This window comes from Oryx dammah, unplaced genomic scaffold (assembly GCF_014754425.2).
Source record: "Oryx dammah isolate SB20612 unplaced genomic scaffold, SCBI_Odam_1.1 HiC_scaffold_10, whole genome shotgun sequence".
Taxonomy (NCBI): Eukaryota; Metazoa; Chordata; class Mammalia; order Artiodactyla; family Bovidae; genus Oryx; species Oryx dammah.
This window is the reverse complement of record NW_024070194.1, coordinates 59,098,114-59,125,549: the sequence shown is the minus strand read 5'-3', so window position 1 is coordinate 59,125,549 and position 27,436 is coordinate 59,098,114. Positions and strand designations below refer to the sequence as shown.

At 49.3% G+C, this 27,436-nt stretch overlaps 1 protein-coding gene across 1 annotated transcript; it reads left to right on the top strand.

Annotated features, from left to right (window-relative positions):
* The first annotated feature begins 23,129 nt into the window (after nucleotides 1-23,129).
* PTF1A (pancreas associated transcription factor 1a) lies at nucleotides 23,130-24,863 on the top strand. The gene is made up of 2 exons (XM_040248567.1): nucleotides 23,130-23,907; nucleotides 24,317-24,863. Exons 1-2 carry the CDS (start codon nucleotides 23,130-23,132, stop codon nucleotides 24,517-24,519), a joined length of 981 nt encoding a protein of 326 aa, XP_040104501.1. The 3' UTR covers nucleotides 24,520-24,863.
* Nucleotides 24,864-27,436: the final 2,573 nt, after the last annotated feature.

Genomic DNA, 27,436 nt, shown 5'->3' with positions numbered 1-27,436 from the left:
TCTTGGAGTTTGTGTATAGCTCTTGACTTTAAGGCTAACAAACAATAACAACCTACCATAAAGATTGTCCTTCCCAACTCAGTAATAAAAATCCTCGAAGGCAAACATCACTCGTTGGTAATACTATTCCCATTTCACAGATAAAGAAGCTAAGCCCGGGATTAAGCTACTTGCCCAAGAGAACACAGTGAATAAGTGACAAAAGCCAACCAAAACAGTCAGATTTCCAGTCTTCCTTTCTGCTGGTCCTTCCTCAGCAAGATACATAGATATATATCTGCCAATTGTCCCCAGCATCCAGGTTGTGCACCCCTCCCTCTGGCCCAATTATCTGAAAACCAAAAGAGTAGAAAATCGAAAATGAGATGGAGGTCGGCAGCGACGTGAGGCAGCGGATTGCTGCCGCTTCCTTGCCCCTTTTTTCAGAAGTTAAAATCGACTGTGCTCTTCCTCGGTGACAGCCCCTCGCCTGAGGCGCAGCTCCCGGCCTCGACGGGGGTCCGAGCAATCTGGGCGCCTCCAGCTGCCCCTTCTCCAGAGTCGCCAGCCGCAGAGCGCAGGGCCAAGCTGGGGCGAAGTGAGGGTGCCCGGGGTGCCCCCGAAGCCAGTGCTGTTGCCGGAGCCGCCCTGGGCGCACTGCGCAGGGGCTGCTCGCTTGTGCTAACTCTGCGCGCTGCTCCTCCCGGAGCGCAGCCGGCGTTGGGGAGGTCTGTGGGCAGCCGGGGAGCCTCCGGCTGCGCCCCAGGCCCAGAGTCTGGGCTGTGCGGGGCGCGGAGCCCCGGCTTCCCCCAGCCAGCTCCCTCCTGTGTTCGCACTCAGTGCCAGGCAGAAGCGCGGATCTCTCTCCACCCCTCCCCAAAGCGCACCGGGCCAGCTTCCATCTGATTAGAATGTTTCGCCCATCTGATTAGAATGACAGTAGCTTTCAAGTCATTCATTATAAGAATTTTAGTCTTAAAAGAAAAAGAGGGTCCCACTGTAATTGTGAGTTGTAATAAATGCGAACTTCTGGTGCCGTGCTCTGCAGTATGTAAGACAGTAAAAAATGTGTCTCATGCAAACGCGCCCCCTCTCCAAGCCCATTGTGAAGTCAATCTCTAACAAAGGAGACGTGTGAATATTCAACACCGAGGCTTTCAGTCGTATTTTCCGGAATCCCTGAGTCGGCTCTTTTTTTTTTTTTTTTTAAATCGGCGAATACCTGTTTAAGTTTTTAAAGCACATGGAAATCGCCCGCGAGCGACCATATAATTTGATTTGCCAGGCAATCTGCAGAGCGATCGCACATCATTTATAATGTTCATTGAGCATTTTGCCTAATTGTGTCTGTCTCTGAAAGGGCGGCGCACCCCCTCCCGACCGCGAGCGGCACAAGTGGCGACATTCCCATGGAGCGGCCGCGCCGCAGCTTGTCGCATTCAGCGCGGGCGGCCTGGCCGCGCGCTTCCCTGCCCGGCGCCCGGGCGCGCCTGACACTAATAGCTCGCGGCTCAGGTACGAGCGGGCGCCGCGTTTGACTCCATTCAATTCACAACCGGCCGCGCTTGCAGGTGTCGCCTTTTGAAACTGCCATTCAGGCAGCCGCTGTTCACTTCTCGCTGCGCTGCGGGTTTTGTGGAAGCGCAAGAATGGCGCTGATTATTCCCGTGCCCACGGGCTGCCCCCACCCCCGCCGGACGCGAGCCTTCCCTCCGCCAAAAGAGAAGTTTAATTAGTTCTGGGGCCGCCGACAGCCAGCGCGGCCGACAAAGCCCGGCTCCCCAGGTAACCCCGGGGTTCCTGCGGCCCCGGGAGGGGGCGCCCCGCGCCTGAGCACTGGCCTCTGGCCGTGCGCTCCCTCCCGCGCCGCCGCCGTCCGCCCACCTGCCCCCCGGGCCGGCTCTCCAGCTGGCCGAAAGCTCGCTCGGCGGACTTGAGTAGCCTTGGCCAGCGGCGCCCGCGGAATCCGGACGCGAGCAGTTTTCGGGCGCCTGCGATGTCTTCTCGCCTCTCTGTCCCCATTGCCAGCCGGGGAGATGGAAACTTGGTTGGCAAGTCAGGTGGTCCTGTCTTGCGAGGGGGTGTCCTCTCCATGACATGCCACCCCCTCACCCCATTTCCGAGAAATATCGGGACGCTGTTTTGAGGAAACACTAGAGACACTTTCTCCTTTAGCCACCTTTGCGTCTCAGCGCCGCGTGCGCTAAAAGGGCGCAAAGTTGCCCTGGGAGATGGCGAATGGCTGCCTCGCCTCCACCGCCAGTGACCTTCGCAACAGCGCCTCCGGCGCCCGAGCTGGCCCCGAATACGCAGGTCTGCGGACAGCCTCCGCCTGGGTCGCACACTCCAGTTCACCGGGGCCACAGGTACCACCACTACCCTCTAACGCCCCTAACGGGATCGCGCCTCTGGGAGCCCGGCCCCTGACTGCAGGCCGCGCACGCTGGCAGGGGAGGGATCCGGTACCTTTCGAGGGGGGAGTGGGCGTCGGCCGCGGGGCGGGGGCCCCTGACGCCTCATCATTTGGTTTCCGCGAGCGTCCGAGGACGCCAGGACCCATTCGTTCCACTCACTGCGCCCTGTGAACGAGCGCGGGGCGGGCGGGGGAGGCCGGGCCCGGGGAGGGCGGGTGGTCTCCTCCCCCGCCCGCCCTGCCGGTCGAGCCGCGGCACAAGTGTTGCGATTCCCACGGGCCGGCGGGCTCTGCGGCTGGAGGCCCGGGCACCCGGGGCCCGGGAGACGGGGCGGACACAGAGGGGTTTGTAGACACGCTGACCTCCGCGCTCCCGCTCTGAAAGGGCCTGAAAGGAGCCGTTTATGGTACATTACCAGTCAAGGGCTCAGGTACCAGCGCCTTGTGTCGGGAAGCCCCGGCGGCCGCCCGTGCTGCAGGTGTCCACCATACAAACGCCCCGGAGGAGGCAGGACGCCGGGGAGGGCCGGGGAGGGGCGCCAGGCCGCGCCGCGCCAGCCGCTCGCGCAATTTCGCTCTTTCTCTTCTGCGGCGAGAACAGCCGGCCTGGGGCGCAGACCCAGGTCCTGGGGGTTGGGGGTGGTAGAGAAAGCAGCGGGGTGGGGGTGGGGAATCGGGCAGAGCCTACAGTACGTTATTTATGGGCTGCATTTGATGGAGGCGAGGGGGGGATCGGGGGAGGCTTTGAGCCTCTGCCCAGCCCCGACCCAGTTTCAAAGCTAAGGGCACAGAGAGGTCACGGGAGACTGAAACTCCCCAGTGGAGGCCGGCGCTGGGCCGGGCAAGGAAGAGGCATTTTGCCAGCCTGTTGGGCTGGTTGGGCCACTTGGGCCCCCAGGGGCCTGCCCGGATTTAATTCGAACTTTCCCCATTTCGGTCCATCGTCTCCCTGTCGATCTTTCTGTGCACAGATGGGCCTGAGGCCTCTCCCCAGCGCCAGTCACTTCCGACCCAGAGGAAACCAAGGAAGACCTTAACCTCGTGGGCCCGTCTGCCCCTGCAAGACCCGGCAAGCAGAGAATTGGCTTCTGTAAAGGAACCCCTGGAAATGCTTTTTCCTTTGGGAAGGAGATTGTTAACGGAGTTTACTGTCGGTCCTTAAGCCTTCACGGGGCCAAAATTCTAATAAAGACAAATAGTACCGCAAGACAACCCAAACACCACTGCCAGGATACTAAGCAAGACAATTTAAAAAAAAAAATAACAAATGACTTAATGATTTTCAGAGCCAACTAGAAAAAGAGAATGAGCAGACAGAAATCTCAGGTGTGTCTGTAGGAAGCCTCCAGATATTCCCCGAAGTTTCAGAGGTTGTCTGCCTTGCTTCATTATCTAATACTATCTGGAAACGTCTTCCTTCTGCAGCTCCATCATCATCATCATTATTTTTACATGTCACCTCTGATTAAAATTAACCTCTGAATATGACTGAATGCTTTTTCTTAAAGTAAGAGAAATTGGATAAGGAATGGTGAAGAGGATGAAGAAGGGTGTGTGTCTGAAAAGAATAGTTTGAGAGAATGAAGGGGAAGGAACAGATTCCTTGCAAGGTGAAAGAAAGCCTTTCCCATCTGAAAAACAAATAAACAAAACATTACCACTGTTTTATCATCACGTCACAACTAAACTTTTTGAATGAGTTATCCAAAGGAGGAGGTTTCTATTCCCTCACCTTTGTTTGGTCCTCAGCACACTGCATCTGGCCCACACTCATTCGGGAACTCCCACTCATTTAGTCATTTTCACCAGGAACTTCCATGGCCCCCAGTTTAAGGACACTTTTTGACCTCGTCATACCTAAAACTTCAGTAAACAGGCCTGCCATCCATCCTGATACCAACAGCAGAATCCTCAGTACCGTCTTTTGTTTCTCTGTCTCCTCCAAGCCTACAGTCGATAAGACACCAGGTCCTAAAATTCTGTTTGCAAACCATTTCTCCAATCTGCTCAACCACTTCCTAGTTCAAGTCTTCATAATCTCTCAGCTGTTCTTCTGCAGATTTCTGATCAGACTCCCTGCTTTTAATCTTGCTTTACTTCAATCTATTTTCCAATCCTGCAGCTTCTGTATCCTTTCTAAGTGGCAGACTTGACCGTGCTACCTCCGGCTTCGAACCCTTCCCTGATTAATTATATATAAATTATAAACATGGGCTACTGTACTAATTGATTACATACATCGTAAAGAATCAGACCGACAGATTTTAAAAGAATGAGATACCGCTTCCCTGGTGGTCCAGTGGTTAAGAATCTGTCTTGCAATGCAGGAGAAACAGGTTAGATCCCTGGCCTGGGGAGATCCCACATGCCTCAGAACAACTAAGCCTACTCGCCGCAACTTCTGAAGCCCATGCACTCTAGAGCCTGGGCTCCACAGTAAGAGAAGTCACCACGAGAAGCCGCACACTGCAACCAGAGAGTAGCACCCTCCTGCTGCAGCTAGAGGAAACCCTGCCCAGCAACGAGGACCCAGTGCAGCCAATAAATAAATATGAAAATATAATATATATATGAGAATGAGATAAAAACACAGATGACAGTTCAGATATTTTCTTCCAAAACCCCACTGGACCTACTTCTACACTCTGGAAATATCTGGTCCATATTTTATGCCAATATCCTTAACACAGCTTAGAAATTTCTAACCTTTTACTCTTGCCTGGAAAATCCCATGGACGGAGGAGCCTGGTGGGCTGCAGTCCATGGGGTCGCTAAGAGTCGGACACGACTGAGCGACTTCCCTTTCACTTTTCATTTTCATGCATTGGAGAAGGAAATGGCAACCCACTCCAGTGTTCTTGCCTGGAGAATCCCAGGGATGGGGGAGCCTGGTGGGCTGCTGTCTATGGGGTCACACAGAGTCGGACACGACTGAAGTGACTTAGCAGCAGCAGCAGCAGACCCTGCCTACAATTTCATTCTCATATCTTTCTTTACTTGATCTGTCACAAAGTTCTTTTATATTTCCGGATGCCATGATAACCATTCTCTGTCTTTGCTTTGTGTTTATTTCAACCTCTACTCTCTGTTCCCTCCAGTCTGTAAGCGCCATGAAAAAAAGGATCTGTTCTATTTACTGTTCTGTGACTACTGCTTATCACAGTTCTCAGCACAGAATTGGTCTTCAACATTTGTTCTGTAAATAAGCGTGGTACTTCTTGGAAGAAGCCATGTTTTCTATAAAGAGATTGGAAAGCAGAGAAAAACTGATCCACAGAAAAAGAAAAGAATGAAGCAGGGACACAGAGGGGAACAGAAAGGAGCACAAAGAAGGTGGAGGGAATGTCCCAGCATCTTTCCATATCATGGTGTGCTAACCAGGATACAAGTTCAGTTCAGTTCAGTCGCTCAGTCGTGTCCGACTCTTTGTGACCCCATGAATCGCAGCACACCAGGCCTCCCTGTCCATCACCAACTCCCGGAGTTCACTCAGATTCACATCCATCGAATCAGTGATGCCATCCAGCCATCTCATCCTCAGTCGTCCCCTTCTCCTCCTGCCCCCAATCCCTCCCAGCATCAGAGTCTTTTCCAAGGAGTCAACTCTTCGCATGAGGTGGCCAAAGTACTGGAGTTTCAGCTTTAGCATCATTCCTTCCAAAGAAATCCCAGGGCTGATCTCCTGCAGAATGGATACAAGTTAGACTGCCCTATAAATGAGTTGAAATATATAGTGGTTTAAATTAGATAATTTATTTCCCTCTCACAAAACTAAAGCAAAACTGAAGAGGTATTCCAGGCTTTATGTGGTATCTAAATGGTGTAGGAGACGCAGACTCCTTTAGCTAGCTACTTTTCCATCCTAAATATGTAGCTTTCTACTAACGGTTCAAAATGGCTGCTCCAACTCCTGCCATTGTGTTGGCATTCCCACCAGTAGGAAGAGAGAAAGTAGCCAGGTGGGACATGTCCTTCCTCTTCAAAGAGCCCCAAAGGTGAATATCACTTATACCCCAAAGCCAGTTTCATCACTACACGGAGCTGCAAGAATGATTAGAAAACGTGGTTTTTATTCTGAGTGTCCCTGTGCCCAGCTAAATTTATGGGTTTCTATTCATATTGACATGGAGGAGAATTTTCAGTCTCTGAGACTCCTGGTACTACTGCCTTCCTGAGGCCTAGCTACATTCCTGTTCATGGATTCTAGGACATACCCTGAATCCCATATCATAGCCCCCTTTTAATGTCTGCTAGTTCATGTTGATTTCCATTACCTGAAGCCAAGAGATTTAAAACTGACACAGGTACATCGGATAAGCCAATTTATGCTGGAGTAGCCACCCCCCAAATCTCAGTGGCCTCACAAAACAGAAGTTTATTTCTAGTCCGGGTTCCCTGTTCTACTCGAGTTTGCAGGGGGATCCGGTTGATCGTTAGTCATTTAAGGTCCCAGGATGACAGATGGTTGGCCTTAAGCTGTGTTTCTGCCATCCTTATGGAAAAGAGAAGCAACAGAGTCAAATAGTACACAGGCTCTTAAAGCTTCTTCCTGGGGGTTTCCCTGGTGGAAAATATTGGAACTGTCATCTGTATTTTTCATCTCATGCTTATATATGTATATATAAAATATTTTAATTTACATATGTTTATATTTATTTATTTATTTATTGGCTTTTGCCCTGGTGCAGCAACGAAAACCCAGCACAGCCAAAAATAAATAAATAAATCTTAAAAAAAAAAAGAGCTTCCTCCTGGTCTGCCCCTGCCTGGAATCAGCCATTTCTCTAAGGATCTCTGGAACCTGTAAGTGGAGAATGGTTTTTAGAAACCAAGATCTAAGAACAAAATGTATTCACTGCTACAAGGACTCTTTTAGCAGACAGAGCTAGGAGAAAACAAAAAGAATGTACATATACAAGTACTTCTATGTTTATATCTATATCTACGTGTCTCTATCTACACCTTCTAGTCTTTCTCCTTTCCACATTTACAACTTCTTCTCTAACAATGAAAAACCAAGTTCTCATTATTTTCAATATATTTACTCATTTATTCACTCCTAGATCACACAGAAAGTTGTTTTAAATTGCTAACCTATACCACTGTGAAAATTAGACCTACAAAAGCAGTTTAGAATTTATTTATAGTTCTTTTTGCCCTGGGTCTGAATATAATGTGTTCAAAATGTACTTGGATCACTACTAATAGAAGTGAAAGTTGCTCAGTCATGTCCGACTCTTTGTGATGCTAGGGACTATAGAGTCCATGGAATTCTCCAGGCCAGAATACTGGAGTGGGTAGCCGCTCCCTTCTCCCAGGGATCTTCCCAACCCAGGGATCAAATCCAGGTCTCCCACATTACAGGCGGATTCTTTACCAGATGAGTCACCAGGGAAGCCCAAATATTATCACTACTAATAATACTTTTTAAGTACCAGGGAAATTACAACAATAAAATTTCACTATTGAATATGAAGGAAAAGAAAAGCTTCCTCCTGGTAGTGACATGGCATTTTCACTCATCTTTTACTAACCCAAGCAAATTACATGGCCACATCTCATCTCAAAGAAGAGAGGGAAATACAAGCTTATGACCCACCTGGAAGAAGACAGAGACCTGTGGCTTGTCTGTCCAGCTCCCATGGACAGAGGGGACATCTATGATGGAGGGGATGTCCTGTTCTGGAGGGGATGTCTTACAATGGAAGCTTTTTGGATTAATTCTTACTGCAAAGCACCCAGAAAGCATAATATCATCCTTCCACACCTTCCCTTCTTCTCTGCTCACACCTGCCTGGCTGAAGAGGAAAAGTGTTCCTTAAGGACTGGGGAACTGTAAGGTCAATGACAACAGAAATCTCTCACATCACTCTAAACCGGGGCAGGGAAAAGTCATAAAATGTATACCGGTGTGCAGAGCTTAGCTTCCCCCAGGACATCTCAACACTCTTAGCCGTCTCTGCACATTTTCCTAGCTCCATCTTGGATTTTTAGAGTGGGTTTGTACTCTGGTCTGGTAGTTCCAAATGTCCGAAAAACATACAAGGAAGACGAAAAAGCAGGAAGACATTCTACCATAAGGTAAATGCTGGGAAATGGGTTTCCAAGGCTGTCTGAAGGCTACATAAAGGTGAGATTCAAGGTTCTTGAGGCAGTCTCTGACTATCCCCCAAATAGTGACTGCAATAGGCTACATGGTAAGAACTCAGCCCTGCGATGGATGGCATTACCTTTCAAGGGCACTAATAAAATGCCAGAGAGATGACTATCTGGTAGCTATATGTTGTTTACACTTTGGTGACCTCTGACTGAGATGGATGACCCAGAAGTAATTGGCTTTTAAAGGGGCAAAAAGAAAGAGTTGAAGCACTGGGCATTCTCTGAGGACACGGGTCTTGGTGGGGCACAGATGTGGTTACCATAAGGCCACACCATGCCTCGCATGGAAATGTGGATGGAGGCAGGACAAAGAAAGGAGATGGGTAAAGGACCATTGAGAGGTGCTGACCCTAGCTTGCTTGCAGTGGGGTCTATAGCATCCCACAGATTTGCTGGCAAACACATCCTTAAACCACAGAAAACCATGCTATTGCAGGCCTTCCATTTTCATCAACCTATTCAGCTTCCTAGGGACATCCTTCTGTTCTTCTTGTGGTCAGACTCACTCAAGACTCAACTAACTCAATACTGCTCCCTTTATGAACCACCCCCGCCCCCCGCAACCCCTCACCCTCACGCCGAGCCTTTAAACCTCAACAACAGCCCTTACTACGCTGGTTTATAATACTCTCTCCCCTCTCTCTTACTACCCTAAGAATGCATTAAGGCAGTAGTCCCCAACCTTCTTGGCACCTGGGATGGGTTTCATGGAAGACAATTTTCCCATGGACTATTCAAGTGCATAACATTTATTGTGCACTTTATCACTATTACATCAGCTCCACCTCATATTATCAGACATTAGATCCTGGAGGTTTGGGACCCCTGTCCTGTGTTAAGGCACAGAGACTATCTCTGATCCCCAACATTTAACACAGTGACTGAACATAGTTGATGCGTAAGACATCTTTCTCAAAGAGATAAATAAATTAAGCCTTAAAACAGGGTGCCTTTACATTTTCTCAGTATTTCCACGTTGCTTTTAACTTTGTATGCTTTTAACATGACATGACAATTCAGCTTGAAAAAATGTAATTGATTGGCATATATAGACTAAGAATCTCCAAAGTGAACAAGGTGTTCTACTGGGATACAGGAAAACATTTAGGATACCTAATATACTCATCTTCCTAAAATTTCTTTTGGTATGGGGCATGTTTAAAAATGTAATGTGTGCATGCTACATTGCTTCAGTTGTGTCCAACTCTTGGACCCCATGGACCTTAGCTTGCCAGGTTCCTCTGTCCATGGGATTCTCTAAAGCAAGAATATTGGAGTGCGTTGCCATGCCCTCCTACAGGGGACCTTCCTAACCCAGGCTTCGAACTCACATCTCTTATGTCTCCTGCACTGGCAGGCAGGTTCTTTACCACTAGCACATACAGTGTATTAATACAGTCTTATTTCTATGCGATTTTCTATACATAAATAGATGAATTCACTGGTAGAGCAGATAATCAAAAATGGTAATGATAAGGTGTTACCGACTCAGTGGGCATGAGTTTGAGCAAACTCCAGAGATGGTAAAGGACAGGGAAGCCTGGTTTGCTGCAGGCCATGGGGTCGCAGAGACAGACATGACTGAGCAGCTGAACAAAGGTGTGCTAATCCTCCCCTCTCCATGGATACACAGAATACTTCTCTCTCCTCATTTGCTAACATTCCAAGTACTAACTGGGAATATGGTCACTGAACTCAAGACCACATTTGTCACCTTCCCTCATAGCTAGATGTGGCCATATGATGGCTCAGGCCAACCAAATGTGAACTGCACTGATATATGCAACATTCAGGCGATGATCTTGAAAGGCACATACCCTTTCTGTTTCCTTCTTCTTGCTGGCTGGGATGTAGACATAATGGCAGGAGCTAGAGCAGCCATTTTGGACTCAGGATTTGAAGCCATGTTTCAGGAAGATAGAGCAACAAATTACAAGGAAGTTTGATCCCACCCCCTAGGCATTTAGCCATCATATAAACTTCAGGTTGTTTATGCTTGGACTTTTACTAGAAAGACAAAAATGTTATATTGTCTTTATATATTTGTTACATAAGCCAGAACTTTATTCAGAATAATGCAAGGTTTGTGGTAAAAATAAAAAGGAGATCAGTCCTGGGTGTTCTTTGGAAGGAATGATGCTAAAGCTGAAACCCCAGTACTTTGGCCACCTCATGCAAAGAGTTGACTCATTGGAAAAGACTCTGATGCTGGGAGGGATTGGGGGCAGGAGGAGAAGGGGATGACAGAGGATGAGATGGCTGGATGGCAACACCGATTCGATGGATGTAAGTCTAAGTGAACTCCGGGAGTTGGTGATGGACAGGGAGGCCTGGCGTGCTGCAATTCATGGGGTTGCAAAGAGTCGGACACGACTGAGCGACTGAACTGGACACGACTGAGCGACTGAACTGAACTGACTGAATTGAAATTTTTAAATGATTCCTTTATACAGACAATTGGGGCTCAAGGTGAAAGCTACCAATGGTATAGAACCCTTCAGGTTTTTTCTAATGTCTATGATATTACCTCTTATTCATATCATTTCCTCTTGTACTTTATAGACATTTAATAAAAACTTATTCAATACTGTATGGTATACTTGAAAGTTGGTATAAGAATAGAGTATTAATGTTCCCACTATAATAGAAAAGACAACAGGATGTTTTAACTCATCTTATTTAGGTAAACATTTTGTAATATATGCATATATCAGATAATCACATTGAACATATTATGATGTTATATGTCAATTATATTTTTATAAAGCTTGAGGGGGGAAGGAAAAAAAACCTATTGGTTAACCCACTGAGTATAGAGGGAAACAGGATGAAACTGGCATTTTTTGAGTGCCTGCTTTGTATCAGATATTTTACATACATCATTTCACTTCCCACAGCAATCCTTAAGGTAGATATTATTTCTTCCCATATCTATAGCCAATGAAACTAAAGCTCAGCAAGTTTAAATAACATATACAGTAAAACACAACTGGAAGAAGTGAAGCAGATATTTGAATTTGAACTCAGAACTATGTGAGTCAAATGTTCATGCTTGTCCATCCCCACACAAAGATATTTCAAATACTTCCTCTTCCAAACCGTCAGACTCTTCCTCCTGTCTCTTTCCCTTTCTAATTCTGTTCCATGTCCTTTTTACTTTACTCCCTGCCCTCTTTCCTCTCTACCGTTTAATCCTTCACCTGAGGTCAAACACATGTATCTGATAATCGCCTAGAATGGTATTCCTTAAAGTTGACTCCGAATATATGTATGCATTTATATGTGTGTATACACATATATATAACACATAGATGCATATATGTCCTTATATATAATCCCCACATTCCACAGAAAAACAAAGCAAAGCAACAACAATAAGAGCGTTCATGAGTTCTGCATGTCAGCTTAAATGATCATTAAAATGAAATCGGTGAAGGATAAAGAAGATGTGGTATATATACGTGATGGAGTACTACTCAGCCATAAAAAAGAATGAAATAGTGCCATTTGCAACAACACGAAAGGATCTGGAGACTATCATACTAATTGAAGTAAGCCAAAGACAAATGTATGATAATTGCTTATATGTGGAATCTTAAAAAATGATACAAATGAACTTACAAAATAGACTCAGAGAAACAGAAAACAAACTTATGGTAACCAAAGGGGAAAGGGGAGGAGGGATTGATTAGGAATTTGGAGTTAAAATATACACACTACTATATATAAAATAGATAACCAACAAGGACCTACTGTATAGCACATGGAACTATACTCAGTATGTTCTAATAACCTACAATGGAAGAGAATGTAAAAAATGAGTGTATATATCTATATATAAATCACGTTGCTGTATGTACACCTGAAACAAGCACAACATTGTAAACAATTTCAATAAAAGATTTAAACAGAATTGCTTAAATATTTGCAGACATAATATTGGTATAAACTCATTATGTGTGTTTTTCTTATATAACTACAAAACTAAACACATTAAAATAATTTTAAAACTTCATGTCAATAAGATTCTAATTAACTTCAATTTAATGTGATACGACATAGTTGTGATGACATTTGCCCCGTACAAAGCTGACATGATGTTGGTCCTAATCTTCAGCCCACTATGGGTCTCATTCATTTCTCCACCAGTTTAATTAAACTACCATGATAACTTTGTTTATCTAGCTTGTTTTGTAGTTATTTGCCTTCTTGGCACCAGCACAATGTCTGTATATCTTCTTTAGGCCAGAGCAATTAAAACAGACTGGCCCCACCACGGTCTTCCCTTGGAGGAGGAAATGGCAATTCACTCCCATATTCTTGCCTGGAAAATGCCATGGACAAAGGAACCTGGTGGGCTATAGTCCATGGTGTTGCAAAGAGTCGGACACGACTGAAGCAACTAAGAACATAAAGCACACACTACAGTCTTAAATATAAATTCAGGTTCAGACTCCAAGTTCAAGGTAGGGCTAAGTTTTCGGGTGGCCATTCAGGTGGACCAGAATATGCTCACCCTTTGTTGTCAGTGTCTTTTAAGATTATCATCTCCAGGGACTTCCCTGATGGTCTAACGACTAGACCACGTTCCCAGTGGCTAACGACTCCTTGCCCCCTACGCGGGGGGCTCATGTTCGATCCCTGGTCAGGGAATTAGAGTCCACATGCCAAGAGTTCACATGCCACCACTAAAGATCCCACACGCCACAACTAAAACCCAGAGCCGCCAAGTAAATAAATATGTCTAAAAAACCAATTACCATCTATACATGGTCACAGGATTGGGGGAACAAAGTTATAATTGGACTTCCCTGGTGGCCCAGTGTATAGCAATCTACCTTCCAATGCAGGGGACCTGGATTCAACTCTTGGTCAGGGAAGACTCCACATGCCTTGGGGCAAGTAAGCCGGTGCGGCACAGCTACTGAGCCTGCACTCTAGAGCCCCTGCTCTGCAACAAGAGAAGCCACAGCAATGAGGAGCCCATGCGCTGCAACTAGAGTAGCCCTCGTGCAGCAGATGCAGAGCAGCAAAAGCAAGTGTATATTTTTAAAAGGTATAATTAACTTGTGAAGCTTTCCTTTGAGAAGCATGGATCTGCAGAAATGAGAGAGGTCCAGTGATAGGACCCTCCCCAGGAAAATCAAACTCCTGGGTATGGAAAGCGTCCCTTAGTTATGAAGAGGGAAAAGTCTATAAATACGAGCTATTGATTACAGAGGCAGGGGCAGATTACAAAGCAACAGCTTTCTGTAACAAGCCTGGCTAGTTTTTCCTTGCAGGTAAGGAAAGGTGTCTGGGTTCTCTCTGCAGGGCTGGTGAGAAGGGAGGAGTAAGAGAGGAATTCCAGCTCTTGCCCTGTTCCTACCTTCCAGGCCCTAGTGTTTGTTCTGCTAACCAGTGTCTCTGGGGAGGACAATGCAAAAGAGAAGCAGCAGAGACGGGCCTGCATGAACGCCCCCAGCTAAGGGCTGGCATCCTGCTCCATGCCTTCCTAGGCTTTGCTATGGGGGCATCCTCTGTGAATGGACCACTTTTCCAGTTCCCCCCCACTCATAACCAAGAGCATTAGCAAGATACTGTCACCAGGCCTAATCCTAATTGCCTCCCAAAGCTGTGAGAACAGCTGAATAGAGATCCGGTGCTTCTTCCAGTGTCTGTGGTGAGTCAGTCTCAGTGTTGGGTGATAGATTTGTTGATATTTGCTGTTGTTGTCATTGCTTAGTTGCTCAGTCATGTCCAGCTTTTTATGACCCTATGGACTGTAGCCCACCAGGTTCCTCTGTCCATGGGCTTCTCCAGGCAAGAATACTAGAGTGGGTTTTTCCTTCTCCAGGGAATCTTCCAGACCCAGGGATCAAACATGCATCTCCTGAACTGGCAGGCAGATTCTTGATCACTGAGCCACCTAGGAAGCCCTTGTTGATATTGGTCAACTGTAAATCCAGGAGATCACATAGAGGGGGGTGAAGCCAAGAGGAATGACTCCTACTTGACTAATGACTCCTGTGTATACTTAATGACACATTTTCTTCCACTCCACCAATATTTACTGAGCCTACAAACCTGCTTTGTGTTAGTCACTCAATCGTGTCTGGCTCTTTGTGACCCCATGGACTATAGCCCTCCAGGTTCCTCCATCCATGGGATTCTCCAGGCAAGAATACTGGAGTGGGTTGCCATTCCCTTCTCCAGGGGATCTTCCCAACCCAGGAATCGAACCCAGGTCTCCTGCATTGCAGGTAGATTCTTCACCATCTGAGCCACCAGGGAAGCCCAACAAACCTACTGCTGCTAAATAAATAAATAGAAATGAGCAAATAAAGTCAGACAAACACTACTCTGTGCCCGGCGCTGAGTAGATGTTTGTATTTGTTAACTCACTTAATCCTCACAATAACTCAATGAGGTAGTTGTTGTTATTTTTTAAGATGTTTTAAAAATGTGGACCGTTTTTTAAAGTCTGTATTGAATTTGTTACAATATTGCTTCTGTTTTTTATGTTTAGTTTTTTGACCTCAAAGTTGGTAGCATCGTAGCTCCCTGACCAGGGACTGAACCCGAAATCCCTGCATTGGAAGGTGAAGTCTTAACCGCTGGACCACCAGGGAAGTCCTGAGGTAGTAGTGTTATATTAATAATTTCTTCTTGTATATGCAGGCGTGGAGGCTCAGGGATGTTAGCTAACTTGCTCAAACAGCTAGTCAGTGGCAGAGCAGCTGGAATCCAGGCAGCCAGGCTTCAGAGCCTATACTTATGAGCTCTGTGCTTCCCGGCCTCTCTGGGGGGCCAGTGGATAGTGGGATGCCCTTTTCTCTGCAACAAAAATAGGCTCAAACCTCTAGCAGGGTCCAATCTGAGAGGGGTCCTGTGGTGGCAAAACCTGAGGCCTGGGGACTTCCCCAGTGGTCCAGTGACTAAGACTGCATGCTCCCAATGCAAGGGGCACGGGGTCAATTCCTGGTCAGGGACTAGGTCCCATGTGCCACAATTAAGACCTGGTGCAGCCAAATAAATAAATATTAAAAAGAAAAAACACCTAGGGTCTGTGTAGAGTGCTTATTTCTTGGAATGTTCAAGCATGAAAACTGTATTTCAGACTTATAGGCAACTTTTCTAAGTAACTGAAATTGCTTCCCAGGTGGTGCTAGTGGTAAAGAACCTGCTTTCCAGTGCAGAAGACCTAAGAAATGTGGGTTCAGTCCCTGGGACAGGAAGATCTCCTGGAGAAGGACATAGCAACCCACTCTAGTATTCTTGCCTGGAAAATCCCATGGACAGAGGAGCCTGGAGGGCCACAGTCCAGAGTGTTGCAAAGAGTCGGACAGGACTCAGTGACTGAGCATACACACACTTGACTGATAGTAGGCACGTGCCTGCTTGAGCTGGGCACCGGCCAGCATAAGCTTCTTCAAGTACAGATTAACCTGGCTGAGGGAGAGTTTTGTTCTAGGCAGAATTTTAAGGAACAAGAATAAAACGCCACTGTAGTACCCTATATTTTCAGGACCATTGAAAAGAGTGAAAGCTAAAGTATCAATGAGAAGAGGTAGGAAAATTTCCAAGGGAATCCCAATCAGTGGTCTGCTAGGCAAGGAAGAAAGTCAGTCCACAAGCGGAACACAAAGTCTATTCTGAGAGAGACTCAACTGTGAGTTCTTAGGAGTGAGTGGTCCTTCAAGTGAAAATGAAATTATCTGATGGTGAAGTCCTACAGTGAACCATCATGCCACCATTAAAACCTGTCTGTTGAAGTGAAGATATGGGGAAATGGTGGTGAGAGATGGTCAAGTGAAAAGTGCAAGACATAAAACTAAAAACACCAGAGTAAAGAGACCAAAATGTTGGCAGCAGCCACATGGAGTCTGGGGACCATGCAAACAATGTGGTGGGCTTAATGGATAATTTAAACTTTCTTTTAGGACCTCCCTGGTAGTCCAGTGGTTGAGAATCTGCCTGACAATGCGGGGAACATGGGTTCAATCCCTGCACTGGGAAGATATCACATACTGCAGAATAACTAAGCCCGTGCACCACAATGACTAAGCCTGCACTCTAGAGCCCATGTTCCAGAACAAGAGACGAGACCGCGGTGAGACCCCTGCACACCACAGCCAGGGAGCCGCCCCCGCTCGCCACAACTGGAGAAAGCCCGCATGCAGTAATGGAGACTCAGCCAAAAAAACTTTTTCTCTTTTTTAAAGAAAAACTCTGTCCACTAGCCACTCAGTTCCTTTCTCAGTGCAGCTAATGTCATCAGTTTCTGGCATCTCCATCTAGAGATATTGGATGGCTGCATAACAATGCTTTCACATATACTCACTGCCTTCTTTTTTTTAATGCAAAAATACTAGCTATTCTTGTTCCTTTCACTTTAATGATGTATCCTGGAGATCATTTCACATTGTTACATCCAAAGCATTCTTATTCTGTTATGGAAGCTGAATATTCCACAATGCGCGCATGCTAAGTGGCTTCAGTCTTGTCTGACTCTGTGACACCATGGACTGTAACCCACCAGGTTGCTCTGTCCATGTGATTCTCCAGGCAAGAATACTGGAGTGGGTTGCTGTGCCCTCGTCCAGGAGATCTTCCCGACCCAGGGTTGAACCCATGTTTCTTACATCTTCTGAAATGGCAGGAGGGTTCTTTACCACGAGTGCCACGTGGGAAGTCAGGCCCAAATATTCCACAATATAGAACCATAATTCACTTAAGGCCCTATGGATGGACATCAAACAAACAAACAAACAAAAAATACAGCTTTAAAGAGAAACAAACAGAAAAAAGCTCCAAATTTCTATTAATTTTTTTTTCCTTCTCACTGCTCACCATGGAGGCCAAAACACAGAAGTCTGATTATAATGACCTGCTATGTTTACCTTACTAAAGACCAAACACCTTTTGGAATAACAAGACTGAAGGACAAAGCTCAGAAGCTTTATTCATCAAACAAACCATGGCATGCCAGAAAACACTTATTTGGAGAAGTTTATCAGCGTTTTGGTGTTTCGCCCTCCAAAGATTAATGTTTAACGATGGGAAATGCAAGAAGGAATGTAGTGGGTGTTGGGCATTGGCCTTTTCAGTCTGTTTCATGGCAGCCATGGCAGCCGCGTGCATCCTGCCCTCATTCCCAGGTGGGACACAGCTCAGTTTCTTCTTCTTCTTTTCTTTAAGGCTGAGTAGCTTCAGAGTGGATAATGTCTGATGGAAACCCTGGAAAACAACGCTGACCCCTCCCCACACCCTCGTGCTGGAAACCCACATTTCTGCTCTTGTGGCTCCATGTTGCCAGCTGTATCACTCCAGGGTGCTGACTGAGTCGTTCTGAATCTAACTGCTTGCAAACAGTCAAAACACCTGACCAGTTCATCTCCCAGAGCTGTGTTAGCAAACAAGAGGGTCCATGTGAAAATCATATTTCATCAGCTACATTCAGTGTAGAGACAGGAGGGGCAGGAAGATGCTACGTAAGGCAAGTGAGATACGGAGTCAGCCAGCCTGGGCGGAATTGGTCCCCTTCTCTGACGGGCCATCGTAGCCCTAGGTTTATGGCTGAGTTTCTTCTGTTCAGTGGTTGAAATAAGGAGGATGTCCTCCAGCAGCATTTTGAGGACAAGGGATAAACAGAAGTAAAAGCCCTCCAAAATGCTCATCTCCATCTTTTCTACCTTTGTATTATTCCTTCCACCCATCTTGTGGTAAACATAAGAGCTTCAAACCAAACCAAGGAGCTCAGGCTAGTAGGATGGAGAAGGCAATGGCAACCCACTCCAGGACTCTTGCCTGGGAAATCCCACGGATGGAGGAGCCTGGTAGGCTGCAGTCTATGGGGTCGCACAGAGTCGGACACGACTGATGTGACTTAGCAGCAGCAGCAGCAACAGGCTAGTAGGAAAGACAGTAGAAAGCCAGAGAGAGGGACTTCCTTCATGGTCCAGGGGTTGAGACTCAGGGCCCAGTTTCAATTCCTGTTAAGGGAACCAGATCCCACATGCTGCAACTGAGACTCCGCATGCCGAGACTAAAGACTCCACAGGCTATAACTAGAAGAACTAGCACCCTTGTGCTGCAACAAAGATTCCATGTTCGGCAACTAGACCTGGTGCATCCAAATTAATTGATTTAATGCAAGAAATTTAAAAAAGAAAACCAGAGAGAAGTCACTGTGGCATTGGAAGCCACGGGAATTTAATAAAGGGTAAAGTAAAGAGAAGATGAGGATGATAGGTAGGCAGGGCTAGTTCAAGGAAGGCCCTTGAAGTCATGCCAAGGAGTCTGGCATCCACTAGGCCAGCCCTTTCCAGGATGGAATAAGATGGCACTTGATCAGAGTGTACTTTCTGAGTGGAAAAATCATCCATAATCTATCTAGTGTGACTCTGGGGGCAGAGAAAGTCCCATGAGCCCATATTTAATTCTGTATTCTTTGTCTTATGCTGGAAATTGCACCATTCAGTGATTCCTTTCTCAGCACATCAGGAGGTGTGGTGATATCCACAGTGTAGCAAGGACTCTGGAGAGGCCAGGAAGGTGGTGTATGGTAATCTGAGCTGGCTCAGAATGGGACCCAGGCCGATTACATTGCACATCAATATAAATTCACCTTTTATGAGTCTGCTCTCAGCAGCCAGTGGAACCAGCACTGGGCTGGCATGGACTGGGATTGATAGTAACCTGCTGTGTGACCTTAGGGAAGTCACCAGACTTTTCTGGGCTTCAGAGGCCTTTCAGCATCATCATTCCAATGAGGGTGGGTTGATAAGGGCCCTCAAGTGAAAAGAGAAAGTTTTCATAGAATGGGGGAGGAGAATGGTAAAGAAAGGGGAAACAAGACACTTGTGAGCACAATTCAGCCATCTGGTATCACCTCTGTGTTCAAGAGTGGGGAATGGGGACAATTTAGGTCAATGAGAAATTTACATGGACCCATTTTCAAGTTGGGAGACAGACCATGAGTCACACACACCTGCTTGCAAGCACTAAGTGAGGAGCATGGGACGCTGGTGGGGAGACAGCTGCATCCTATTTCTCCTGCAGGGAAGGACATGTGCCAAGGAGTGTCCAGCACTGTGGAGCCACACGCAGCCGTGGCAAACGATGGAGAACCTGGAGCCCCAGCCTTTATGGCTGCTTTGCCGAGAATCTATTCTGGGCAGGAGACAGAGATCTGGGCTCCAGCCCCCCAGTCATGGTTCTGAAAAGCCAGGGGAAGACTCTAGAAATGTTTTCTGGGAAAGCAAGGAGCAAGTATTCAGGTCAGTGACCCCTGAGACAGAGAGAGAGCTGAGAAAGACAGAGATGATGGACACAAGGGCAGACAGACACAGCAATGCCCCACAGCCCTTGCCAGACATTCTCCTGAAACCGAGAAGCTTAAAGATGGCCTGAGGCTTCTGGCAGCCCCAAAGGCAGTGTGGTAGGAGCCTTCTGGGCCTAGGAGGACAGGTGCCTCTGAGAGACTTGAAAACAATCTCAAGGCTTCACCAGGATCTCACACTAAAAAAATAAATCAAGCACCTCACCACTGTCCAACCTTAGGGGCCAGATGTTGTTTCATACTGAGGCAGGAACAAGGTTAAGGGAAGGCTCTCTTTTGGACAGAGGAGAGCAGAGAAGCTTCGGGCTTAGCAGAGGGTGGAGAAACTTTTGGCTCTGGGACCAGCCCTGTCCCTCTGCCCTGAAGTACCTGAAACCTTGTGTTCTTGTTTGATTCCACACTCCCCCACTGCCTAGAGGACCAGGGGTTGTGCAGAACTGGGGCTGGGGCGGGGTGGGCGGCGGTGCAGGGGAGGAATGAGAGCTGGAATCTGTAGACAGCTCTGTCCCAGCCATCTCCTCCACCAACCTGTTGCTTCGAGAGGCAGAGGGCAGCCCTCCACACTGTTGTGACCTCCAGTGACCCAGAGAAAATTCCCTTTGTTATCAGTGAAGCCTTTCTTCTTTTTACTAGAGAAAAGAACAATCATGTCTTACTTAAGGACAGAGTGTGTGTGTGTGCATGGGTGTGTGTGTGTGTGAGCATGCCAGCCCACACCAGCACCCCAGTATCAACATCTGCAGGCCTGACCCTTGCTTCCCCAAAGGACCAGTCAGCAGACAGTTCTCTAAGGGAAAAAATGGTGGGGGTGGGGAGGGAAAGGGCAAGGAGGGAACAAGTGACTATCTTTTCTTTTCCTCTTCCTCCAGGCTCATTTATGCAGCCCTAGGAGCTGCCCAGAACCTCCACACTAGCTCTGCTCAGCTTCACAGGACAGTAAACTTTCCCACCAGCATTGGACGTGCCCACAGTTCACTTGGGTGCCCAAGGTAAAGTTCTGGGCCCTTCTATAAACTTATCAAGCATATGGAAGATGATTTTCTGTGGACTCTGTTAAAATCACACTGGGTATAAAGATCCCCCAAATATACGCTTACAGACTCCCTGTGTCCCCAAGCCCCCGCTCCCTGACATATGCATGACACAAACATTTTCTCAAGAGCCATCTGTATCCATCAGAGAAGGTCTCTCAGCCTCTTAAAGAGAGCCTATGTAGGCTGGAACCCCATTCTTTCCTCCACTGAATGATTATCAATACTTCGGATAAGGCCTCCCCTCCAAGTCCTCCGACTGATCCAAGAGCTTGTCCCTACTGGGTTTTAATCTAACCAAGTGAGGGGAGGGGAGGAAGGGCCACCAACAGTTGGCTAGATCTCGGGTCTTGAACTCCTCTTCCCAAACAGCTTCCCTTTTGTTGAGGTGAGAAAGATAAATCTAAATACAGGAAATTGCAGCCCAGTCTTGAACACAGGAAAACTGTTCACATTTGCCTGAGTTTAACTTAATCACCTCACTAGGAAGGATGAGCTAACAAAGGAAAGAACTGGCTGGAAAACAGTAAGTCTTTGGGTTAAAATTCTCTGTGTCCTTGGTGGTTCAAGGTAATCTCTGGTGTTCTTATGTATCTTTTGCCCTTAAAATTTTGGTTTCAGGATTCAGTTAAACACAATGTAAATTTCTAAAACTAGGATGCCTGTTAAAATTGCTGTTCTATGAGACATGGACCTGGCTTTTGAGAGGAGTTCAAACACCCACTAAAAGAAGCCTCTGGTGGGACAAGTGTCTGAAAAAGGAAGTGGCTGACCCAGGAAGGCAGTGGCTGTCTTCTGTTGAGAGAACTCGCGCGGTCGGCTGCACTTCTGAACCCTCTGGAACTTACCTTTTAACAGAATTGCCTCGACCTTGGAAGTGTTTGTTACTTTTCAACGGAGGAATTCGTGTTGCATCGCTGTAATACTGTCCTGGGCCAGAGCACAAATGTTTTGTGTTTGGTATATATATGTGTGTGTTGTTTATTTTATTTTATTTTTTAAGGTCGGGAAGGAAAGGAAAAAGTCGTTCAAGGATGGTCCCGGTGGTCAGTCGGAAAGGCGGGCGACTCTGGCTTTGAAAACGGTTCACACTCTGCCCATTTACTTCCATGCCCTCCCTCGGACTGCTCCAAAACAGACGATTCAACTGAGTCCCTTTGTATCCGGTTTTATTGCTCCGGACCCCTAGGGTCTCACAAGAAACGTGCCCTGCTGAGCCGCTCTCGGAGGCGGCCTCTCCAGCGTTCCCGCTTCTCCCTCGGGGCGGGGAAAGGGAGGGGAGGAGAGGCCTGCCGCGGAGCACCGGGCACCGGAGTCAGGATCCCGAGCAGCGCCAGGCAGGCGCGCGCCCCTCAAACGCGCGCCGCGCCTGGAGAGGCGCCGCATCGCCTTGCAACCCCAGCGGCACACGCTGTGCAAACTTGACCAGAGTCCTGGAAAGGGTCGGCGGTGAGACAGAAGCCCGGAATGGAACCCAGGCCGGAGGCCCGCTCGCGCTCCGGGAGTGGGGGTGGCGATACCCACCGCCGGAACTGTCCAGGCTGCCCGCAGTCGCTGCGCCAACCCCGGAGGAGCAGCGAGCTCCGCCTGAGACGCTCCCGCCGTCTGGGACGCGGACGCGCCCCGCTAGGGCGTTTTGTGGCTGCGCCGAGACGCCGCGCGCCACTTCCCCAGCCCGGGGGCGGAAGGGCCCGGCTGGGCGCAGCGCGCGCCAGCGGGCGGCGGCCGCCGGGGGCCGCAGGTGCCCTGGAGCCGCTCGCCCGGCAGGTAGTCGCCGGAGGAGGGGAGGGGAGGGGCGTGAAGAGCCCCGGGCCGCGCGGCCCCGCCTCCCCTTCGCCCCGGGAGCTCCCTTCAGGAGGAAAGCCTCCCCGGCCCCAGCCAGCCTCCCGGCCCCCTCCCCGCCGGCACCCCGCTCTTGGTGATTGGCTGGCGCCGCGGGTCCCTGGCACGCGCCTGTGGATGTAGTTATAAGAATCCTCGCGTGCCGGCCCTCAGCTTCAGCCGGTCGCCACAGCCCTCCCCAACGCCGCGCGGGCGCCGTCCAGAGCGCAGCGGCCGCGGGCACTCCAGGAAGGCCGGGGCGGGGGTGGGGCGGTCCTCGTTGCCTCCCGTGCCAGACCGGGAGGGCGGGGGCTGCCCGACGAGCCCGAACTGCAGCCGCAAACTCCCAGAGAACACCCCTACCCTAGGCCAGCAGTGCCCCGGGCCCTCGGCGGCGCAGAGCATGGACGCGGTGCTGCTAGAGCACTTCCCTGGGGGCCTGGACGCCTTCCCGTCCTCTTACTTTGACGAGGAGGACTTCTTCACCGACCAGTCTTCTCGGGACCCTCTGGAGGACGGCGATGAGCTACTGGCCGACGAGCAGGCCGAGGTGGAGTTCCTCAGCCACCAGCTGCACGAGTACTGCTACCGCGACGAGGCGTGCCTGCTGCTGCAGTCCGCGCCTCCGGCGGCCCCCCACGCGCTCGCCCCGCCGCCCCCGGGGGGCTCTGGAGAGCCGGAGGACAGCGGCGGCGGCGGCTACTGCTGCGAGGCGGGGGCGCCCCCCGGCGGCTTCCCTTACTCGCCCGGCTCTCCGCCCTCGTGCCTGGCCTACCGGTGCGCCGGGGCGGCCGCGCTGTCCCCGAGGGCGCGGCTGCGTGGCTTGAGCGGGGCGGCGGCTGCGCGGCGGCGGCGGCGGGTGCGTTCCGAGGCGGAGCTGCAGCAGCTGCGGCAGGCTGCCAACGTGCGCGAGCGGCGGCGCATGCAGTCCATCAACGACGCCTTCGAGGGGCTGCGCTCGCACATCCCCACGCTGCCCTACGAAAAGCGCCTCTCCAAGGTGGACACGCTGCGCCTGGCCATCGGCTACATCAACTTCCTCAGCGAGCTGGTGCAGGCCGACCTGCCCCTGCGCGGCGGCGGCGCGGGCGGCGGCAGGGGGCCCGGCGGCGGAGGGCGCCTGGGCGCGGACAGCCCGAGCAGCCAGGCCCAGAAGGTCATCATCTGCCACCGGGGTACTCGTAAGTGCGTCCGCCTCACAGCGCGTAGAGGGTGCGGGGGACGGGAACGGGAAGGTCCCGGGCCGGGGGCTGGGTGAACGGACCGACCAGCTGACTGACGGACTGACGGACGGGCGGACTGTGGGTACCGGCCACCTTGAACCGGAGTTGGCGTTTCTGAGGTTTTTCCCCCACTCTGACGGCGGCCCTGAGGGTGCGCGTCCCGGATAGACTTGCAACTTCTGGGATTGCGGGATGAGGGCGCTGGGGCTCGCGAGGTGGAAAAAGAGTGTTGTTCAGAGTAACCAAAGACGCCGTCTGTCAAAGCGCCCAGAAGGGGATCTCGGAGGACCGGAGGGGCAGTGCTGGGAGCAGAGTTGGACATTCGCAACGTGGTGTGTTCTTTTTTTTCTTCCTCTCACCCCCTCAGGGTCCCCCTCCCCCAGCGACCCGGATTATGGCCTCCCTCCCCTTGCGGGACACTCTCTCTCTTGGACTGATGAAAAACAACTCAAAGAACAAAATATTATCCGAACAGCCAAAGTATGGACCCCAGAGGACCCCAGAAAACTCAACAGCAAGCCTTCCTTCAACAACATAGAAAACGAACCGCCCTTTGAGTTTGTGTCCTGAGAAGAGTCAGACCTGCCTGAGGACGTGATTCCGTCTGTGTGCATATTGTACATGTAAATATCTATAATGTAAATGTAACTTAAGAATCACATTTTTCTAATGGCAATCAACTGTTTGTTATTTATCTATTTATTATCCTGTCGAGTTAATGAAATAGATGATCTCTTTTTAAATATATAATTTATATAATTTATCCTGATTTTCTTAAAATATGCAATAGTCTATGATCTTCCCCAGCACCTTTGGCAGAACTCTGCATTATTGGAAGAACTCTGACCAGAAAACGTCATGCTAATTTATTGACAGATACGGTTTATTTCTAAGCAGTGTTAATAAATGCTATTCATACCGTTTTCTAAAAGTTGTTTTATACTTGATAGGTGTAGCTGTATCTTTAAAGATGAATTAACCTACTTTGTAAAAAGAAAAAAAAAACTGAATCAGAGACCCCAAACGGAGCTATACAGTAAGAGACACCTTTTAGATTTAGCTTAAAGGGAGTGGGTTAGAGGGTTAGGCCTCACTGGGAGAGCCCTTCATCTGCATCCCAGTCCTAACACCCTAGGAAGCAAATGGGTCACCGAGTATTTGTTGCTCTCATTCTTTCAGATGGGAAAGCTAAGGCTGGGAGACATTTGACTTATCCAAGGTCATGGGCACCCTGCGTAATCATAGTGTATAAAGTGGACAGTGTGGGTCCGGTGGCGACAGTGGGCTAATTTCTGGGCTAGCAAAGGGAAGACGCCTTTCTGCTTCCAAGGGCTGGGGAGAAGGGGTTGCTGTTAAGCTGCCCTGTGACCCATCCCTTCTGCAGTTACAGCATCAGGTACATGGAACTCAGATATACTCAAAGGAAATGAGAAAAGCCACCAGGTTGAGGCCAGAGACCCCCTCTCGGATGTTTCCCAACAAAACCCAGGGTCTTTGGGATAAGACAAGAAAGGAGCACGCCCTCTCTGCAGCTTCTGCAACTGGGTAATTTCTGAAATTGACTCGGTTTTACCTCCAGCAGAATCTAGTCCTTTGAGGCAAGCAGCCTGGGATGAAGGCGAGGCTCCGGCGGAGAGCCGCCCCCTAGCGAAGGGGAGAGGCGCAAGGGCGCAGCGGGGAGCGCCCAGGAAGCTAGGGTTTGGACTAATCTCCGAGGCCGCTACGGGCACCTCCCTGGCCCTCAGGGAACACTCGGCTGCTAGCGGGAGTCTGGGCGCGCGGCTCAGAGTGCGGGACCCCGCGCGCGCTCGGACCGTGCGGGTGCGGAGCGGGAGGCGCGGAGCAAGGTCTCGCGCGTCCCGCGCGCTCTTCCTGGCTGATCCACAGCGCCGGCGCCCCGCAGGCCCTGGGGAACCGAGATGCCACTCCCCGGCCCGCAGCCGCCTGGTTGGCCAAGGTACGATGGCGCATCTCCCTTGGTACCCAAGGCCCTGCCGAGGGACAATATGTCGGCAGCATGCTAATTGCTTTAACCTAGTTTCAGACCCACCGAGGGGTTCCCCGCGCGCATCGGGTGCCATGGACGTCATCCAAGAGCAATTAAAGCGAGGCCGCGAGCCCGACCCGCAGCGCGGCCTGGCCAGACGCGCGGAGATTCTGGGTCGCCAAGCTCCCAGGAGGCCCTTGACCGTGGACCCTCTCACCCCTTCCAGCCCCACCCGTCCCTCCCCCTAAAAGATGGAGATTTCACACTGGAAGAAGAATTTGGAAACGAGAGAAAATAATTCGATTTTGTCCTGTATTAGGGCCTCATTAAACACGAAAGTTGCTTTTGCACAAGTGCTTCTATCAGGCATGTAATCTCATTACACTCATTAGAAAGTCAAATGGTAGGCAGACTTCAACTTAATTATAAGTTATGTAAGTTCTGTACCGTTTACTTCGGCTGCATAGACCTGCGTTTCAATTGGATTAGGGGATGCGGCACTCTGCCCTTCAAACACTACCATCATTGTGATGTGGCACCTTTTATTTTGCGTGCCACTTTTTTTGTGATTCAATGCTTCAACGACACCCTTTAGTGCGGTGCAGATGAAGCGGAAGAGCCAGGCTGAGCATGTAAAACACCAGGGTCTCTATCTTGTCACTCTTCTGTCCTGACTTGGCAAGTCCCTTTAAACACAACCTTCAAAGAGACTGACAGCTTCTTTTTATTTACTCATAATCCATTCATCCTAGTGTAGCAGTTCTTTTTTTTTTTTTTTAAAGCAGCAGTAGCAGCAGAACAAACATATCATTTCAGAGTCTCCTTTGGCATCGGAGAGGCCAAGCTGCGCCCTGCTTGGTGCAGGAGCAGCTCTCCCACTGGCAGCGCCAGGCTGGAGAGCCTCTGGCCCTGGGGCAGCTCTGGCCAGTAAATCCAACCTGGCACTGGAAGGATTGTTGTGGGGGCAGCTTGAGTGGCAGGTATTCAGCGGTTCTTCTAAGTCCAGATTTTTCTTCCAACTTAAACAAAAATGCATACGAAAATAACCCAGTAAGCCAAACTTCTGGATGACTGTGGAGACACTCTGCTTGGCCTTCCTATTCTGAATACTCACCAGCCCCTGCCCTGAAACCCAGCCTGGGACCACCAGGAGAAAGAGTGTAAAGTCCTTCCTGGCTGCCCTTGTCCATTTAGCATATAAGGAAGCTGCAAACCCAGAAGGGAGGCCTTTTCTGATCTCCACTGGCAAGCTGGCTGAATCATTCCCTAGTGGCCCAGACTCCATTGCAAGCAGTCATGGGATGGGGATGGGGGTGGGTGGGTGGGGGCATACAGAAGAGGGTTTGGTAAAGCCAAAGATTGGAGTTTGAGGAGGGGCTCCTTTCCCCCATATCTTAGCACCTCCCACCAGACACACATCCTTAATTCCAGTCCATTCATCTTCCTGGTCTCCACTCCAGGTTCTCAGCCATTCTGCCTTGGTGTCAGTGTGCCTAGGGT

Coding starts and splice junctions, on each gene's coding strand:
- PTF1A (XM_040248567.1), top strand. CDS start 23,130: ATGGACGCGGTGCTGCTAGAGCACTTCCCTGGGGGCCTGGACGCCTTC. Junction 23,908..24,316: donor CATCTGCCACCGGGGTACTC/GTAAGTGCGTCC, acceptor TCACCCCCTCAG/GGTCCCCCTCCCCCAGCGAC.